Source organism: Macrobrachium nipponense, chromosome 17, assembly GCF_015104395.2.
Source record: "Macrobrachium nipponense isolate FS-2020 chromosome 17, ASM1510439v2, whole genome shotgun sequence".
NCBI lineage: Eukaryota > Metazoa > Arthropoda > Malacostraca > Decapoda > Palaemonidae > Macrobrachium > Macrobrachium nipponense.
In genome coordinates this window covers 78,544,086-78,564,420 of record NC_087210.1, presented here as the reverse complement: position 1 = coordinate 78,564,420, position 20,335 = coordinate 78,544,086, and the positions used below count along the sequence as shown (strand labels likewise).

At 43.9% G+C, this 20,335-nt stretch overlaps 1 protein-coding gene across 1 annotated transcript in view; it reads left to right on the top strand.

Annotated features, from left to right (window-relative positions):
* LOC135196350 (Fanconi anemia group D2 protein-like) overlaps positions 1-20,335 on the top strand; it is a gene marked incomplete in the record, with an annotated part of 190,231 nt that overhangs the window by 79,319 nt on the left and 90,577 nt on the right. Inside the window, 4 exon segments of the mRNA XM_064223118.1 lie at positions 5,547-5,774; positions 6,496-6,650; positions 6,827-6,963; positions 8,204-8,327. Coding sequence (XP_064079188.1) covers positions 5,547-5,774; positions 6,496-6,650; positions 6,827-6,963; positions 8,204-8,327 — 644 coding nt within the window.

Sequence of the window (20,335 nt, the reverse complement as noted above, 5' to 3'; positions counted from 1 at the left end):
GTCTGATGGATTCAATATATCAGATAAATGGAAAAGAAGTCTGGAAGAATGGACGCACTCGAAAAATATCTTGCATGAAATATTAAGATAAATTAGGGCATCAGAGAGGAGGAAAGATTTGCACGTGATCGGAGAGACGGCAGCGGAGAGAATGCAGAGTTATAACTGCAGGTGGTGAGAGAGAGAGAGAGAGAGAGAGAGAGAGAGAGAGAGAGAGAGAGAGAGTGTGTCAACGGCATAAAAATGTTATAAAGTAGATATAAACGTCGCTATAATTCCCGACCCCTTTTTATGTAGACCCCAAGCAAGCCAATTGGATCCCCTTTATTGGACCGTTAAGCACGGCTGGAGTCTTAGACCTAGTGAATGATGTAGCTGTATAAGCTTCATCCTTGTTGGTTTCGTATTTTTAGAATCGTGGGTTTTCCAGGACCCTGGAAATGTGCAATCTACTGTTGTGTGGACTTAGCTACCTTTATGGCGATCTGTCGAGCGCTATGGTAACATATATTTTTATATTTATAAGTAAACCATTGATTTTTTTCCCAAAAACAGCACTAGTTGCTACGCAGCCTTACGCTCGCTTCTGCTGCTCCAGTATTTTCGTGCCATCCTCTCTCTCATTCTATCGCAAAGCCGCTTGCAATATTATTAAGGCCAAGTGTAGATACAGGCAAGATTTATGATGAGCACAAATTAGCATATATTACCCCTACTTTCAAAAGTGGATCAAGACTAGCGGCAAGTTATTATATAGGCCTGTGAGTCTAACATCACATATTATGCAAGTGTATGAAAGGGTAATGAAGAAGAATATTATGAAACATTTAATAAAAAAAATTATTTGTTTAATATAGGACATCATGGTTTTGTACCCGGAAAAAGTACACAAACCCAACTATTAGTCCACCCTGAGAACATATATAAAAATATGATAAACGGAAATGAAACAGATGTAGTTTATCTAGACTTTGCAAAAGCTTTTGACAAGGTAGATCATAATATATTAGCGAAGAAAATGAGAAAACATAATATAGTGGACAAAGTAGGAAAATGGATAAAAAAAAAATTTTACACAACAGAAAACAGATAGTTATTGTAAACGATGAGAAATCGGATGAAGCTAAGGTAATATCCGGTGCGCCACAAGGTACGGTGCTAGCTGCATTGCTCTTTGTTATTATGATTGCAGACATAGACAGTAATGTTAAGGACTCGGTAGTGAGTAGTTTCGCTGATGACACAAGAATAAGTAGTGAAATTACGTGCAATGAAGATAGGAACTCGCTACAAAGAGACCGTAACAAGTATATGAATGGGCAGAGGTAAATAGGATGGTATTTAACTCTGATAAATTTGAATCAATAAATTATGGAGATAAAGAAGGAAAGCCATATGCATATAGGGGACCTAATAACGAGACAGCCACTAATAAGGAAGCAGTTAGACCTTGGTGTGATGTTTAATAGGAACATGTTATGCAATGATCAAATAGCAATTCTATTGGCAAAATGCAAAGCAAAAATGGGAATGTTGTTACGGCACTTCAAAACAAGAAAAGCTGAACACATGATTATGCTTCATATAACTTATGTTCGTAGTCCACTTGAATATTGCAGTATGATATGGTACCCACACCACCAAAAGGATATTGCACAAATAGAGAGTGTACAAAGGTCCTTTACAGGTAGAATAGAAGAGGTTAAGGATCTTGACCACTGGGAAAGACTACAATTTTTAAAATTATAGTCTAAAAAGGAGAAGATGATAATACAGGCATGGAAACAGATAGAAGGAATTGCCGAAAACATAATGGAGCTAAAGATATCAGAAAGAGCAAGCAGAGGTAGATTAATAGTGCCCAAAACTATACCAGGAAAACTAAGGAAAGCACACAGGACATTAATCCACTACGCACCAGCATCGATAATGCAGCGTCTATTCAATGCGTTGCCAGCTCATCTGAGGAATATATCAGAAGTGAGCGTAGATGTGTTTAAGAATAAGCTCGACAAATATCTAAGCTGCATCCTAGACCATCCAAGATTGGAAGATGCAAAATATACCGGAAGATGCATTAGCAATTCTCTGGTAGACATTAGAGGTGCCTCACACTGAGGGAACTAGGGGCAACCCGAACAATGTAGGTCTTAAGGTCGGTAGGTCTCTCTCTCTCTCTCGCTCCCTCATTCTCTCCTCCTCTCTCTCTCTCTCTCTCTCTCTCTCTCTCTCTCTCTCTCGTTCTTGTGTCTTAGCGTGACAGAAGTTAAGAGTCTGATGAGGACCGGCAAAGTTTTAATGATCTATTTCGAGGTCGTGGATTGTTGATCGCTCTCTGATACCTACACCACTTTTTTCTTTTTCGGATTCGTCACTGTCCGCCATGGTGATAGGTACCTACGTCGTGACTTTAGACAAATGCAGGATTTACGTCTCGGGATTGATAGTTTAGCGTCGACATTTCCTCTCTGATACCATGATTTATCATAATATTTCGTGCAAGATATTTTTCGAGTGACCTCATTCTTCCAGAATTCTTTTCCATTTATTTGATAAATTGAGACCATCAGATGAGCTGTGGTTATAAGAGAAAGTCACAAATCACAAATTCAGAGTCTATGTTTATTTTTTTACTCTATTTACATTCGCTGTTCATGTACACCTATTATTCTCACAGCTATTCTCTTACTATACTCTATTATACACATACTACACTTCTTTGGCTTAAATTTTATTTGCAACACGACAATTTTCATCATGTTCTTTTATTAATGAAAAGATTCAGCCAATGATGACTAGGTCTATCGATCTGGGATAAGTATCAGGACTCTCTCTCTCTCTCTCTCTCTCTCTCTCTCTCTCTCTCTCTCTCTCTCTCTCTCTCTCTCTGCCTTGAGCCTCGTCATTTATTGTAGAATATACACGGGCTCTTGCTCCAGAGCAACTGTAAAGAGAGTCGTTTAATTTTGAATTTAGGTTTATTACCAAAATAGTATGCAGAGAGCAGTATCCTTTGTCAGAATTTGCCAAATTGATAATTAATAAATCATTTTGGGGTAGGGCCACACTCATTGATTGCAATTATGAACATCATTAACCTTACATAAAACACTATCGTCTTTGCCGTTATTACCATCACTATCATTAGTGCACTTTCATTTTTCATTACCAGTATCATTATCATTACATTCATCATCATCAACACACAATTACCGTTGAATCATCTCTAAAAAATATAATTAGCATTAGCAATAGAATAACCAAGATGGTGGCAGTTATATTACAGTTAATAAATCATCCAATCATCTTTTAGTTCATATCTGTGTTTGCGGGAAACTGTCAATTGACCTTGTGTAAACATGATGCGAGAAAATGAGAAATACGGAGCACATTTTGAGGAGACACTGTTGACAAAAGTCTCATAATGTAATTTAATATTAGTTTTGAAAACATTGAAAGCTTGACAGTACATTTAAAAGCATTAAAATCTTTATTACAGCTTTAGAAGTATTAAAATCTTTGCTATTAAATGTGAATATTATTTAGCAGCACCGACGATAATGTTGAAAATTGCAGAGCCAAAAATAACATATTCGTTATGCACAATGGTAGCTTTGAAAGCATTAAAAGCTTTGTGATAGTTTTAAAAAGCATTGAAGTCTGTATTTGTTAATAAGTATGAATATTATTCAGCAAAACAGACTATAATATTGAAAATTGCAGCGCCATTGCAAGAAACCCTTATATCTACAAGACGAAGCGGATTTTGATAACGCGCGGCAACCTGTTGGAATTTGAGTGCTATTAACAATAACAATCACCAGCCTCCATTAACGGGAATACGTCACATTTTATGAATTCGTGAAAAATTTTGGAGTCTTCAAGAAGAGGACGATACAAAACGGGATTAAACCTTATGAATGTAGAGGAGGTAAACTTGGTTCGAGTATCGTAGCATTAGGTAGGTTAGTAAGCCTATCGCCTCATCTGTCAGATGGACATTGTTTACCTATTTATTTAACTTAGGCTTATTTTATTTTAATGTCAGGCTGTCAGATTTAACTCAGAACAGTTTTTATATCGTTTATGCGCCGGCAGGCCTATGTAGAATGTTTTTTTTATCGATTTTAACGCTACAAGCCTAGGTTACGTCACGTCATAGTACTAGCTACTACTACATACGATAGGCCTACCTATTCAATGGTTACTATTTATAGGATAAGCCTAGGTTATGGTAACCCTAGACGTAAGCAAATTCATGACTACTTAAATATAACTATTTCATGTCAAAAGACAAGATATGTAGCTAGCTACTACCTAGGCTAGGTATTAAGGGCTTTGTAGACCTACCTAGGCCTATTGGTTATATCTTCCGATGGACCTTTGATCAGTATTCAATGAGTAGGCCTAATATAGGCTAGGCTAGCATAGCGAATTATATATTCACGTGCATTTAGGTTAATCTAAGTAGTAATAGAGACATGGTGGGTATTTAGTGAGAAATTGCAGTAGGCCTATGCAGAAGAGGGATCCGTTAAAAGTGTGTGAAATTATGCCAGATAAACTATTCTCATCTGATCCACCAGAGGCTAGTATATACTAAACACGGCAAAGTCTTGAAAAAAAGTGTTTTGTCATGCGGAATTGGAGTTTGGACCGGAAACGAACTTATACCCAGAAGAGTTTCATGCGCTACTTCCATGGATTGTAACCTGCTTGAAAGCATACCGAAGGCATAAGCCTATTTCACTATGGATACATCCCAGTCTAATGACTCCTACGGCTCATGTGACTGATGTGGCAAAGGGGGCTCCCCACCCTTTTACCATTGTGGTTTATTTTTACTCAGTCACCCTCTAGGTAAATATAATCAGTCCTGGTCATTTAGGCCATAACATCCAAACTGGTAAATGGTCAAAACGTCCTACAGTGTAAATAGCGTAAAACGTTATGATAATGGTATTTGCAATTATTATTTTATGGTTTACGTACATCCCCAAGGGGCTGGTACTAAATATGACTGCCCATTTTGCACGTAAACTGGAAGTTGATGAACGTAGAATGGTGCTTACAGCCTAAATGACTTACGGCCGAAATGACCCGATCTCAATATAACTGTGTGTTTGTGAACACTACAGGTGATTTTCCACAAATGTCTTTTAGAAACCATGAGACTTATAGTAATGTCTTCTACTCTATATCCATATATTAGAGCTTTTCAAAATTCTTGGAAAAGTTCTTGTAACTTACATTTGTTTACTTTTTTTCCAACAATGATTAGGAATTAGTTCATTAATGCAGTGTTTAAGTAAATTTAAAGAATTTTAAATTTACTTAAACTAAGTCAGTTTTTTGAAGGTACAATACAGCATTTCTAGTCATTTTTTTCACTTTGAGTTATGACACAAGACATTTTAATAATGTGAAAACATGCATAAAATCACTTGTAAGCTGGGTCAGTGTAAATATATTTTGTCAGTATATATACTTATAGTATATAAGAAGAGCAGATAAACTGTAATCTTTCCTTGTTTTCTGTTTTTCAGGTTCACAAAGAAAAATCATCAGTATGTCACCAAGGGGAAAAACAAAAAGAAAGCTAGTGCATGTTGAAGATGAAAGCGAGGACCTTTTTAACAGTCCAAAGAAGTCGCAAAAATCACCAGCGAGGAAGACCAAGAAGAAGGATGTTGTAGAAGATGAAACACTTTTTTCTGAGCTGGTGACAAAAGCAGGATATGTGCTGAATAGTGGGGATCAGGCAAATTTGTTAAGTGAGTGATTCATATTTTATTTTATATATGCTTTGGAAACTGCTACTACACTTTTAAGAATGAATTAGTGATAGTAGGTTTTCTTCATTTCAAAGTATTAGAGCATATTTTTTGGCATCTTCCTGCCAGACTAAACATAAAGAATAGCCTGAGTTAGTGAAAGGGTGACCAATACCTTGTCTCATTGGACAGCAGTGCAACTTAAATCAGTACGTATTATGTATTATGTGTGAATAACCTTTGATGCAAAAGAACAAAGTGACTCTGTTGAAAAAATGTTTCTAAATTAGATTTGGCCTGAGTCATGTAGGTTATCATATTATAGGCAAATTTGTCGAAAAAACTATCATTCTGTGTATCTTTGTAAAGACTTCCCTTGAGCAACTGTTGCAAGTTTACCTATAGAAATTGAGACATATTCTGAAATATTGCACTTTAGGAGTGGAATATTCGAGTTTAAAGATTTGGACTATAACATAGAGTGTATTATATACTTTTTTATGAAGTATGCTCATTGATAATTATATTTAAGATGCAGTAAAGATTTTTTGTGTGGAAAATGCATTCCATATTTATACATAGGCTTTTCTTGTCCATTCACTGTTAGCTGTTTAATTTCATTGTCCTAGTGTAGTGTTATTAAAATTTATTTTGCTCAGTAAGTTAGGAAACTTTTCTCTTAGGGTTTTCAAAATTTTGGACACACCTTTCTCTGCCACAGAATGCGATTTAGCCATCTTCAAAAAGAAACTTCAGTGGAGCCTCAAATCACATCGCTTTTATAAGATGCCAGAGATAGTTGAGGTATTTATCAAGGACTTGGAAAACCACCTTGAAGATCCACTGAGGCTTAAATGGGCCTTATTGTACACTCAGGTATTGTAATTCATTTTTGTCGGTTTTGTTATTGATATGAATTTGAGCATTTCAGTTGCTAACATACTTGATTATGTTTGTTAGTTGTCATAACATGCAGCTGTTCAATAAAGATATTTGTAGATTACCATAGTCTTCGTAGAGTTTGTGATTTATAATTATCTTGGAAATTGCAGACTGAAGCTGGCTGTGAAAGTGCAAGAGGAGGGCAGCAGGATTCCCTAATTCGATTGTGTCTGAACATAGAAGAACTCCAACCCGCTCTCATCAAACTTCTGACGGAAAAATTTTTTGAAGTTGCTTATGATGATCAGTAAGTGGTGGTTGTCTGTTCTTGTTATTGGAATTTCATTTCAGTTCAAGTGCAGTACCTATACCTAATTGTATGATGAAGTGCTTTCATATGCGTAAGGTTTTGTCTGTATTTAAGGTAGGTAAAGTCAAAAGCTGCTGAAATGAAGAGTAATGGACTTTCAGTGGAATGCATATCCAAAATATCCCATCAGTTTACCTATGCCTAATCCTGCATTCATCATCTCAAACAGACACCAGGCACTCCCCTTTTGTGGTTGTCACTGGAACACACTTACTGAATTTGGTGTTGCTCTTAATTCCACACAGACAGATTCATTACTCTCATTTTTCAAAAAGCATATAAAATTAATTTTCTCACTGTAAAGTAAAAGTGAGAAAGATTGAGAAGTAGTGGAAACGAAATACTATGTAGTAAAAGGCTTAGTTTTGGTTAAATTGTTTGATCTTGTGGAGTGAGGGCGGGGTGGTGAAAAGACTTTAATAACTTCGTTGTGTTGAGCAGGAGGTCTAGAAAGCTCTGCATTGATCAAGTTAAAAAGAGATAATAGAATGGAAAAGCTTTTGTAACTAGTAAGCAAGAAGGTGAATATCACAGTGTATGATGCTTTGCTGTGTAGGTATGCATAAATGCTAATCCTGTAAAAGTTTTATCCATATAGAATTCATCCTTGATTTCAGTATTATAGAATGAATGTGGTCATGAGTCATGGCCATTGTCTGCTCCGTTTATGGAGTGACCATTTGTTAAGGGAAGTGTCATTCATTGTTTTGTTGGGTATGTGTGTACAGTAGATGTATATGGAGAAAAAATTTTAATTTAGAGGTCTGGTTAAACTGGTTAATAGATTCCTATTTTCTGTCATATTCAAAGTTTATATAAGGATAAGTATCTTTTTGTTGTTTCCCCTGACAGAGGAACAGAGTTGTTTTGTGTATTTATTGATGGGCAATGAATTATTCAAAGGCAAATATAGAAGCAAAGTGTTACAAGATCTGAATACATTTTCAAGAATACTTATTTTCTTGCTTTTTTCCTTACTGTCATAGATAATAAGTAGAAAAGTTTGTGCAAATTTGAGAAAAGTTAATTGCATACCTTAAAGATTAGTATCCTAATGCATTTTTGTCTTCATCCAAAATTTTTAGCAGATATTGCTGGCTATTATTATTTTTCTAAAGTTAGTGTGAACATAGTTTGATGTACATAATCCCAACATTATCCACTCTGTTCATTTCAGAAGTAGTAATTCTGTGGACATTCCTTGCTTAATCCTGGCAAACCTCAAGTGGTTAGACTATGTCGTAGATTCAGAGGTTCTCACTACTAAAGTAATAGAGTTGCTTGAGGGATCACCACTCAAGGTAAGAACATCTTTCAATTAACTGATTTTCCCTCAATTAAATCTTAGTGCTTTACATTTATGTATACATACCAGGGTGATTACTGCCGCATAAGCCAGCGTATAAGGAGACCTATTAACCCTGAAAAAATCTCCCCCAAAATGGGGTGCCATCTAATACGCTGAGTATATAAAGCATACCTTAAATCCTGCCGAGATTTTCAATGATGGGCTACCCTCTGAAGTGTCAGTAGTTATGTCAATAATTAACTACTGTCAACTATTGGCACTGTAAACCAAACTCTTGTATTTTGTACATGAACTTTCCTGTCAGATATATACTTAGCTATAGTCTCCGACGTTCCCGACAGAATTTCAAATCTCGCGGCACACGTGACAGGTAGGTCAGGTGGTCTACCCTTCCCGCCGCTGGGAGGCGGGTGTATTAACCAATCCCGTTTTCTCAACTGTTGTGGGTTCCTCCTGATAGTTGATTTCGCTCTTGCTTGCCTGGGATCTTTTTTGGACGGATTTTTGGTGACGTACTGGATCTTTTTGGCTTGGCATACGCTTTTTTGTGGACTGTTTTGATTTTGCTCTGGATTTTTCTTTGAATATGTCTGATTTGGGTTCTGTTGTTAAGACACCTGCTATGTTTAGAGTATGTTCAGTGGATGTATGTAAGGTGAGGTTGCCGAAGGCTTCGGTCGACCCTCACACTGTATGTATGAGGTGTATGGGGAATGATTGTACATTTAATAACCCATGTAAGGAATGTGAGGGTTTGAATGAAGATGAGTGGAAGTCTCTTTCTTCCTACTTAAGGAAGTTGGAGAGAGACAGGGTACGTAAAGCTTCCTCTCGAAGCTCATGTAGGTCTCGCATTAGCGAGCTAGAGTCAGAACCTAACCCTCTCGTAGAAGTACAGTAAGTCCTCGGGTTACGCTGGTCTCGACTTACGATGTTTCGTGGTTACGAACGCGCCCCCATAAAAATATAAAAAATAATATTTTGCGTCGTTCCGTCTTACGCGGTTTAGCGTCGTAAGCAACGTAAACAAACGCGAACTAGTTCCAGGCGCACGGCGGAAGAATACGCTTTGTGGGGGGGGAGAGGACGGCGTCGCTTCGCTACGCTCATTCCTCGCCCCATGACGCATTTTGGTTGTTTACACTGCCTCTCTCTCCCTCGTGTTGTATCGTTTTTGTAACTTTTTTGCTCTTTGTTATGGCTCCCAAGTGCAAGGCGGACTCTTCTGATGGTAGTGCATCGAAGAAAAGAAAGGCCATCACCATGGAAATTAAAGTGGACATTATAAAGCGATCTGAGAAGGGAGAAACGCCAACAAACATTGGCCGCTCGCTTGGGCCTTAGCCGTTTTCGGACCGTTGCTACCATTATCAAAGATAAAGAGCGCATCGTTGAACATGTGAAAGGATCTGCTCCTATTGAAAAGCGACAGTGATAAACTAAGCAGCGTAGTGGTCTAATAATTGAAATGGAAAGGTTATTGGTGCTTTGGTTGGAAGACCAAAATCAACGGCGTATCCCAGTCAGCCTTATGGGTGATTCAGGAGAAGGCGAAAAGATGTTTGAAGCGTTTTGAAAAAATGGAAAAGGGGGAGGGAAGTGAAAGTGAAGAGTTTGTGGCTAGTAGTAGGGTTGGTTTTTTATGCGATTTAAGGCTCGGCCAATTACCATAACCTTAAATTGCAAGGTGAAGCTGCTCCAGTGGGTATGAGAAAGCAGCGAGTGAATTTCCTAAAGCGTTGTCTGAGATAATTAAGGAGGGGGTTATTCTGCTCAGCAAGTGTTTAACGTAGACGAGACAGGTTTGTTTTGGAAACGTATGCCTAACCGCACTTACATCGCCAAGGAGGAGAAGTCAGCACCCGGTCATAAAGCCAGCAAGGAGAGGCTAACTTTACTTCTTGGGGGTAATGCTGCTGGCGACTTCAAACTGAAGCCTTGTTGGTGTATCAGGCTGAAAATCCAAGGGCACTCAAGGGCATTTGGAAGGGTCAACTACCAGTAATTTGGAAGTCCAACAAGAAGGCATGGGTGACACTTGCAGTTGAGGACTGGTTCGTAAACCATTTTGTTCCAAGTGTGGAGCGGTTTATTGCTCCAAGGGTATCCCCGTTTTAAGGTGTTGCTAGTTGCTGGACAATGCCCTAAGGGACACCTGCCCAGCTGGAGACTTCAACCCTAATGTCAAGGTGGTTTACCTTCCACCTAATACCACTGCCCTTTTACAGCCTATGGACAAGGAGTGATTGCTTCGTTCAAGGCCTACTACCTACGAAGGACAATTGCTATGGCTTTACAGGCAACTGAAACCAAGAAGGACTTGACTCTGAAGGACTTTTGGAAATCCTACAACATCCTTGATGCTGTAAAGAACATTGCTAATTCCTGGGAGGAGTTAAGCAAACAAACATGAATGGTGTCTGGAAGAAAATTTGTCCTCAATTTGTGAATGATTTCCATGGGTTTTGAGGACACAGTTCAGCTAGTTGTCAAGAACGTTGTTGCCCTGAGTAAGGAAATCAATTTGGAGATGGAGGTTGATGATGTTGTTTTTACAGAGCTGCTGGAGTCTCATGGCGAGGAGTTATCTGCTGAGGGACCTGATACAACTGGAGAAGCAGATAATAGAGGAAGAAGAAGAAGCACCCACCCCAGAGCCTAAGGCTTTCACAAGGCAGGACTTGATTAAGAGGTTTTGCAGAGTTGCAGCAAGCGCTTGTCAACTTTTGAGGCTCAGGATCCCACTTGGGCAGGTTCACCTAGGGTTTCCAGAGGCGTCATGGATTTGATGCGGTGGTTACAAGGAGATCTTGGATGAAAAGAGGTCGCTCTCTGTTCAGACTAACCTGGAGCAGTATTTTAAGAAGGTAGAGGAGGCCTGCAGGAGATCCTGTACCCTCTACCTCAGCTGCCTCTGCTAATCCAGCACCTTCTGAAATGTTCTGCTAACCCAGACTCACCTGCCCCAGTATCTCCAGCACCTTCTGTAGGTTCTGCCTCACCTAAAGACTCACCTGCCCCAACATCTCCAGTAGTATGTTCTGCCTCACCTCAAGAATCACCTGCCTCAGCATCTCCAGTACTAGTATGTTCTGCCTCACCTCAAGAATCATCTGCCTCAGCATCTCCAGCAACTTCTGGAGGTTCTTTTTGTTTTTTTCTCTTACTAACCTCCCCCAGTCTCTCCAGCACCGCAGCTACCTCTCCAGTGTGCAAGCCAATCAAACTAATAAAGGTAAGGAATTGTTCTCGTCGTTGTTATTGATAGGTAATTTTACATTAAATCATTTGTGGTATTTTTCAATGTTCCGACTTACGCTGAAAATCGTGTTACGATGCATCGTAAGAACGGATCAACGTCGTAACTCGAGGACCCCCTGTAGAACCTTCTTGCCCTGTTTCAGCCCCTGCTCCCTGCGCCGAACCCGAGGATACGTCTTCGAAGGTGGCTGCGATGAAAGCCACGATTCGCAGCATGGAGCTCAAGATCCGCTCCTTGGAAAAAGGTAAGAGTGGTAGTGAAAGTGATCCGTAGCGCTTTCAGGCCTAGACCTCTTCCAGACTCCCAGACCCAGTGGAGGAGGAAAGTCGACAGCCACAGGAAGGTTAGGGAGAGCCCCCACCGGTCAGGCATCCCTTCGGCAGATCCTGATGTGCGTTCCCAGGCTGCCTCGGACCGCATCAAGAAGGACATCCTGCGCCAGTGCTTCTCCTCGTCTGCTTCGCCATCGCCGAAGCGTGGATGGAGCTCCCCGGAAGCTTCGCGCCCCTTGAAGAGAGCTTGGAAGGCACCCTGCAGCTCCCTGGCTTCCAGCCCGGAAGTCTTTCCAGAGGAGCCTTCTCTGGATGTTAAGAGGCCCAGGAGATCTCTTGACTGCTCTTCTCCTTGTGCGCCTCGCTCTACTTCGCCGGAAGAGGAGCCTGAGAAGTCCCCTTCTAGTATTCTCGCCGGGCTCCAAGCTCAGATTTCGGCCCTCGCTGACTCCCTAGCCGGCAGTTCTCGTCGGAGGAAGGATGTTTCTCTTCCAATCAAGAAATTCAGGCGCCCTTCTCCCGACTTACGCTCTCCTCTAAGTAGGCGCTCTTCTCTGGATGTTGCGGCTTCTCCTGAGCGAGGGGTTTCTCGCGAGAAGCTCCCCTCTCTTGGCTGGCTCCCCTCCTCGTCCAGGCGCCAGGCTGCTGGCAGGCGCTCTTCGGCTGACGTTCGCTCTTCGCTGGACAGGCTCCAATCGCCTTGCAGACGCTCTTCTCCTGTCCGGCGCTCATCCTCGAGCGTGCGCCATTCTCTGGACAGGCGCTCTTTACAGGACAGGCCCCAGTCTACTAGTCCCATCAGGCGCTCTTCTCCTCGCAGGCGCCAAGAGCCTCGCAGGCACCAATCTCCTGGTAGATGTTCTTCGCCTGGCAGCCGCTCTCCTCTGAACAGGCGCCAAGAGCCTCGCAAGCGCCTCTCTCCTGTTAGGCGCTCTTCGCCTGTTAGCCGCTCTCCTCTTGACAGACACCAGGAGCCTCACAAGCGCCTCTCGCCTAGTAGGCGCTCTGCTCCTAGTAGCCGCTCTCCTCGTGACAGGCGCCAAGATCCTTGCAGGCGCTCTTCTCCGGGAAGCCGTTCGCCTCTTGATAAGATCCAAGAGCCTCGTGGGCTCCCTCGTCATGAGAGACGTTCTTCTGCTGATAGGCGCTCTCCCTTGTCCAAGTTGTCATCGACTTCGAAGCGCGCGTCTTCACACAGACTTCTCATGTCCAGCAGGCGCTCTTCTGTTTCTGCCTGTCGCTCTCCTGATGTTTTTGCCACCCCTGACAGGCGACAAGCTTCTAGTAGGCGCCCATCTCCTGACAGGACCGCCTCCTCTTCTAAGGACCCTCCTCGTTCGTCGGTGGAAGAAGACCAGGAAGGCTCTGACGAGGATTCTGCCAAGACTGCCTCGGTTTCTGCTTACAAGAAGCTAACCGCCTTGCTTCTCCAGGAGTTTGGAGACTCCCTAAGCCCTGCCGCTCCTCCGTCTCCACATATGCTGTTTTCAACCTCCAAGACGACGAAAGGATCCTCTTGCGTCAGGATGAAGCCTACGTTATCTATGAAGAAGGCACTAAGGGGATTTGGTTCGTGGCTTCTTTCCAAGGAAGAAGCGGGGAAGACAGTGTTTTCCTTCCCCCCATCTAAGCTGACAGGACGTACCGGGTTTTGGTATGAAACGGGAGAGCCCTTGGGCCTGGGTCTCCCTTCATCTGCCGATTCAGACTTCTCTGCGTTAGTGGACGCCACCAGATGATCAGCCCTTAATTCTGCCAAGACGTCGTCGGCCATGAATGAGCTCGACCATCTGGATTGGTCCTTGGGAGTCTTGGCCAGGAAGACGCAGACGCCGGGTGCCCTTTCTCCAGAAGACCTCCACTGTGTTTTGTCTTGTATGGATAAGTCAGTGAGGGATGGCGCTAGCGAGATTGCGTCATTGTTCGGTGCGGGAGTAGTCAAGAAGAGGGCTGTGTACTGCTCCTTCTTGACAAAGTCAGTCTCTCACGCCCAGAGGTCTTCGCTGTTGTACTCACAGCTCTCTTCACAGCTCTTCCCCAAGAAGATAGTTCAAGATATTTCAAGCTCTCTCTCAGCCAAGGCGACTCAGGACCTGCTGGCACAGTCGACGAGGAAGCCTCGACCGGCCTTCTCTGTGAAGAACAAGAAGGAGAAACCCACAGCGCAGGAGCCCTTTCGAGGGGGTCCATCCTCCAGATCTTCTTTTAGAGGGCGAAGACCCAGCAGGAGAGGTAAAACCTTCTCGAAGTCCATCAAAGCAACACAATAACAAGCAAGTCCTTCAGACGACAGTAGGCGCCAGACTCCTAGGTTTTGCAGATGTCTGGGCCCAGAGAGGGGCAGACACCTGGACCCTCTCTATTGTCAAAAAGGGATATCTCATTCCTTTCGCTTCAAGACCTCCCTTAACGACAACTCCAAGGGAGTTGATGGCCAAGTACAAGGACCCAATCATGAACCAGGCCCTTGTTCTAGCAGGAGACCAGATGCTGGAAAAGGAGGCGATAGAACTAGTATCAGATCTTCACTCAGCAGGTTTCTATAACCGCCTCTTCCTAGTTCCGAAATCCTCAGGGGGATGGACACTGGTTCTGGATGTAAGCGCTCTGAACTTCTTTGTGGAGAAAAAGAAGTTCTCGATGGAAACCACATCATCGGTGTTGGCTGCTCTTCGTCCAGGGGACTGGATGGTGTCCCTGGATCTGCAGGACGCTTACTTCCATGTGCCGATCCATCCTTCTTCGAGGAAGTATCTAAGGTTCATGATGCTAGGGAAGGTTTATCAGTTCAGGGCCTTGTGCTTTGGCCTCTCGACAGCCCCTCAGGTTTTCACGGGGATCATGAGGAATGTCGTGCAATGCAGACTCATAGACAGTACCCATGAAGTCTTCTGCCTAACCAGGTAAGAACCAAGGTTTTTGTACATGAAAACTTACCCAGCAGATATATACTTAGCTATAGACTCGGTCGTCCCGACAGAATTTCAAAACTCGCGGCACACGCGACAGGTAGGTCAGGTGATCCACCATTCCCGCTGCTGGGTGGCGGGGTCTGGAACCATTCCCGTTTTCTAAGCCATAATTTCTCTGTCGGTTGAACGGACAACACCTATTGTTCGTTCCTCCATCTTGGATTTCAACTCGTTTGTCGAGAATTTGGATTGGTTTTTTGGTGACGTATTCTGTTTTTCTCTGGCTTGGCATACGCTTATTGTGGACTGTTTTTCGACTTTGGTATTGGCTACTCTTTCACGATGTCTGACGCTAAGGCTTCACCTATGTTTAGAGTTTGTAGTAGGGAAGGTTGCAAGGTTAGGCTACCGAAATCGGCGGTAGATCCTCATAGTGTTTGCGCTAAATGCAGAGAAAATGAATGTTCTTTTAATAACACCTGTATTGAGTGCGAAAACCTAACAGAGCTTGAATGGAAGGAGTTATCTTCATATGTTAGGAAGCTTGAGAGAGATAGAGTAAGGAAGGCTTCAGCTAGGTCATCTAGTAGATCTTGTTCTCTAGAACAAGAAGTTGTTAACTCTCCTACCAAACGTTTTCCCTTAGCCTCAGCTGCTTCTCCCTGTTCTGAATCCAAAGATTCTTCTTCAGAGAGGGAAAATGTTAAAGCTTCCATCAAGAAACTGCAAGCTCAGTTACGAGCTCTAAATGAAGGTAAGAGTGGTGATAGTGATTTGTGCAGTGTCCCCAGTGCAGTGGAGGGGGCGTCTGAACCGGTTTCCTCAATTGCTCCTAGCCTAGACCTCTTCCAAACTCCCAGGACCAGGGGAGGAGGAATGTCGAAAGCTGCAGGGAGGATGCAGAACATCCCCAACGGTCAGGCGTCCCTTCGGCAGATCCTGTTGTAAAGTCCCAGGCTGCCTTGGATAGCCGCAGAAAAGGCATCCTAAGGGAGTGTTTTTCGGCCTCAGACTCTTCCTCTCCTAAACGAGGATGGAGTTCGGCCTCTCTATCGCGCCCTTTGAAGAGAGCCTGGAAGGTGCCAAAAGGAGACGCGGCTGATTCCAGCCCAGAGCGTTTTCCCGAGAATTGGCCCTCAGTACCTAAGAAGATAAGACAAGAGGAGCCCTCTCTTCAGGATCCTACGAAGAAGTTTCTGATAAATCTGCAAGAGCAGTTAGCCTCTTTAGTAGGCTCCTTCGCTAAGGATTCAACAAGGAGGAAAGATGTTTCGCTCCCTGTTAAGAGTTCCTCTAAGCGCCCCTCTTCGTATAGGAGAGAACCCCCACAATCTCCAAGGCGATTATCGCCTTCGTCGAGAGACTCGTCGGACGGAAGTTGTTCTCCGGACAGGAGAGTCCTTTCGCCCTATAGGCTTTCTTCTCCAAAGCGCCCTCTGGTGGTCAAGGCTTTGAATCCTGGTAGACAGGAAAGACGTAGCCTCTCTCCGCGAGACGCCGTGAATCGAGCAGAAGTCTCAATCGGTTTAGGTTCAAGGAACCTGAAGAGAAACTAAACCAATTTAGGTATCAGGATCCTTTGGGACTACAAGACCAGGAGCCAGGCAGGCGCAAAGAGGCAGTGAGACGCAAGAAAGGGCGTCAAGAGCCTCTCAAGCCACAGGATTCAGGACGTCAGGAGTCTGCTAGAAGGCAGGAATCAGGACGCCATGAGTCAGGGCGCCAGGAGTCAGGGCGCCAGGAGTCAGGACGCCATGAGTCAGGACGCCATGAGTCAGGACGCCAGGAGTCAGGGCGCCAGGAGTCAGGACGCCAGGAGTACGTTAGCGGTCAAGAGTTAGGGCGCCAGGAGCCTGTTAGGCGTCAGGAGTCAGGGCGCAGGGATCCATTCAAGCGCCCTGAATCAGGGCGTCAGGAGCCTATCAAGCGCAGCGAGTCTGGCGAACCTCAAGTGCCTAGACAACAAGAGTCTAGTAGGCGCAAGATTGTTTCGGACCGACAGGAGCCTCATTCTTCGTATAGAAGTTCGAGCGGTCAGCGCTCCCCTTCTCGGGAAAGGAGTACTTCTCCCGGGAAGAGCCCGATCACTCCCAAACGGTCTCCTTCAGTGGATCCGTTGGAAGAAGTATCGGAAGAGGAGGAGCCCGTAGATGTAGCAGTTTCTGACTACAAGAGGCTCTCTTTCTTTTGCTTCTCAAGGAGTTCGGAGACTCCCTTCATCCTGCTGATCCTCCTTCACCAGGATCATTAATGTCGAGCACAAAAGCTCACAAGTCGTCTTCCTTCGTCAAGATGCGCCCTGCTCTTTGTATGAAAAAGGCCTTAAAGACCTTTTCAGAGTGGTTAACCTCAAAAAGGGAAGCGGGCAAAACAGTTTTTTCCTGCCCTCCTTCCAAGTTAACAGGTAAACCGGGAAGGTGGTACGAGACCAAGGAACCAATGGGGTTAGGCCTCCTTCATCCGCAGACGCGGATTTCGCCTCTCTAGTGGACTCTTCCAGGAGGAAGTCTTTGCTTTCTGCTAAAGCAACATGGGGCATGTGTGAGCTAGACCACCTTCTAAAGGGCCTCTTTAAGACCCTAGAAGTTTTCAACTTCATGGACTGGGTTTTGGGAGCGTTAGCTAAGAGAGCTCAGGACACTGACTTTGTCTCCATGGAGGAACTTTCAAGCGTCCTGGCTTGCTTGGACAGAGCGGTTATGGACGGTTCCGTAGAAGTTGCCTCTCTTTTCGGAACAGGAGTCTTAAAGAAGAGATAGGTCTTTAGCTCTTTTCTAGCAAGAGCCGTATCACCCTTACAAAGAACATCTCTTCTTTTTGCACCTTTGTCCCCTCATCTGTTCCCACAGGAGACTGTTAAGGAGGTTGCAAAATCTCTTACGGAGAAGGCAACTCAGGATCTCCTCACTCACTCAGCCAAGAAGTTTAGGCCGGCCGTGCCTATCGAGAAAAGAGAGAGATCCTCTTTTGTACAGCCCTTTCGAGGTGCCTCCTCTTCTAGGACCCCTCTCAGAGGTCGCAGACCAGATAGAAGGAGTAGACCATCTAGAAGGTCCTTCGGGAAGTCTAGATGAACAGGGAGTCCTCCAGACAAAAGTAGGCGCCAGACTACTCCACTTTGCAAAAGTCTGGGCGCAGAAGGGAGCGGACTCTTGGTCCCTCTCGATCCTGAAAAAAGGATACTTGATCCCCTTCAGGGAAAATCCTCCCTTGACGACAACTCCAAGGGAGTTGACTGCAAGTTACTCGGATCCGGTCCGAAAGCTTGCTGTTTTGCAGGCAGTGGAACAGATGATTTCCAAAGAAGCGGTAGAACTGGTTCAAGATCTCCAGTCTCCAGGATTTTACAATCGGCTGTTCCTGGTACCGAAAGCATCGGGGGGATGGAGACCGGTTCTAGACGTCAGTGCCCTGAATTTCTTTGTTTTGAAGAAGAAATTTTCGATGGAGACGTCTTCCTCTGTTCTGTCGCTCTTCGTCCAGGGGACTGGATGGTTGGTCCCTGGACCTTCAAGATGCATATTTCCATGTGCCAATTCATCCGGCAGCAAGGAAATATCTAAGATTCATGTTCCAAGGGAAAGTATTCCAGTTCCGAGCGATGTGTTTCAGACTTTCGACTGCCCCTCAAGTCTTCACGGACATCATGAAGAATGTAGCTTATTGGCTACATCTGGAAGGGATCAGGATCTCATTATATCTGGAAGATTGGCTAATAAGAGCCCAATCGGAGGAAAAATGTCTGGAGGACCTTTTATTTACTCTAAATTTGACAAAGTCCCTGGGACTTTTAGTCAATCGCGAGAAATCCATGCTGACTCCCCAGCAAAGTATTGTCTATCTGGGGATTCAGATGGATTCTCGGGATTTTCTAGCGTATCCTTCGCAGGAAAGGAGAGAACGCTGCTTAGAAAAGGTGGCAGTCTTCTTAAGGAAAGAACATTGTTCCGCGAGGGAATGATGAGCTTACGGGTGGGGACCCTCTCCTCGATGGAACAGTTCGTTTCCTTAGAAGACTACACCTAAGACCCTTCAATTTTATCTGAAGGAGAGATGGGATTGGAAGTCCAACAATCTGGGAAAAACCTTTCCGATCTCGAAAGGAATCAAGGAGAATATCCGCTGGTGGTTAGATCCACAGAAACTAAGCAAGGGAATCTCCCTTCACTTAGAGAACCCTCGCCTAGCGTTATTTGCAGACGCCTCAGATTCAGGGTGGGGAGCGACCCTAGGTTCGGAAGAAGTGTCAGGCACTTGGGAAGGAGAGCAAGTGTCCTGGCACATAACAAGAAAACCTAACAGCCATTCATCTAGCTTTAGTTCATTTCGAGGAGCAGGTCTCAGGTCTGGGGATTCAAATCCACTCGGACAACACAACAGCCCTCGCATTTATAAAGAAACAAGGGGGGACGCATTCCTTTTCCCTGTACGAATCAGCAAAGGATCTGCTGATTTGGGCTCAGGAAAGGAAGATCTCTCTTCTCACAAGGTTTGTGCAGGGAGAGAGAAATGTCTGGGCAGATCTGTTGAGCAGAAAAGACCAAGTCCTACCCACGGAATGGACTTTCAATCCTCAGATTTGCCAACAACTGTGGCATCTGTGGGGAAGGCCCAATATAGACCTGTTCGCGACCAACAGGAATCACAGATTAGAGAACTATTGCTCCCCGATCTCGGATCCACAAGCAGTAGCAGTAGACAGCTTTCTGCTAGATTGGACAGGCTTGGACACATACGCCTTCCCTCCTTTCAAGATAATAGGGGAAGTATTGAGGAAGTTCGCTTGTTCGGAAGGAACAAGAATGACCCTCATCGCTCCCTTCTGGCCAGCTCTCGATTGGTTCACAGAGGTGCTGGAGTGGTTAGTAGATTTTCCAAGATCGCTTCCACTAAGGAACGATCTTCTCAAACAACCCCACTTCGACAGGTTTCACAAAAACCTCCCCGCTCTAAGTCTGACCGCCTTCAGACTGTCGAAGGACTTGTCAGAGCAAGGGGCTTTTCACGTGAAGTGGCGAAGGCTACTGCAAGAGCCAGAAGAGTCTCCACCTCTAGGGTATATCAGTCGAAGTGGGAGTTGTTTAGAAGATGGTGTAAGAGGAAGAAAATATCCTCTTCCAGTACCTCTGTAACTGAAATCGCAGATTTTCTTCTATATTTGAGAAAAGACTGTAACCTGGCAGTATCAACAGTGAAGGGTTACAGAAGTATGCTGGCCTCAGTCTTTCGACATAGAGGACTAGATCTGACCAATAATAAAGATCTCCATGACCTTATAAGGTCTTTCAAAACCACGAAAGACCATATAATCAAGAAACCTAGCTGGAACTTGGATGTGGTCCTCAAGTTCCTAATGTCGGAAAAATTCGTACCGTCTTACACAGCTTCTTTTAGAGACTTAACTAGAAAGTCCTTATTCCTCTTTGCGTTAGCGACAGCTAAGAGAATTAGCGAGTTGCAAGCTTTGGAAGGTAAAGTGGGTTTTAAGAAGGATTCAGCGATTTGCTCCTTTAAACCACTTTTTCTAGCAAAGAATAAAAATCCCTCAAAACCT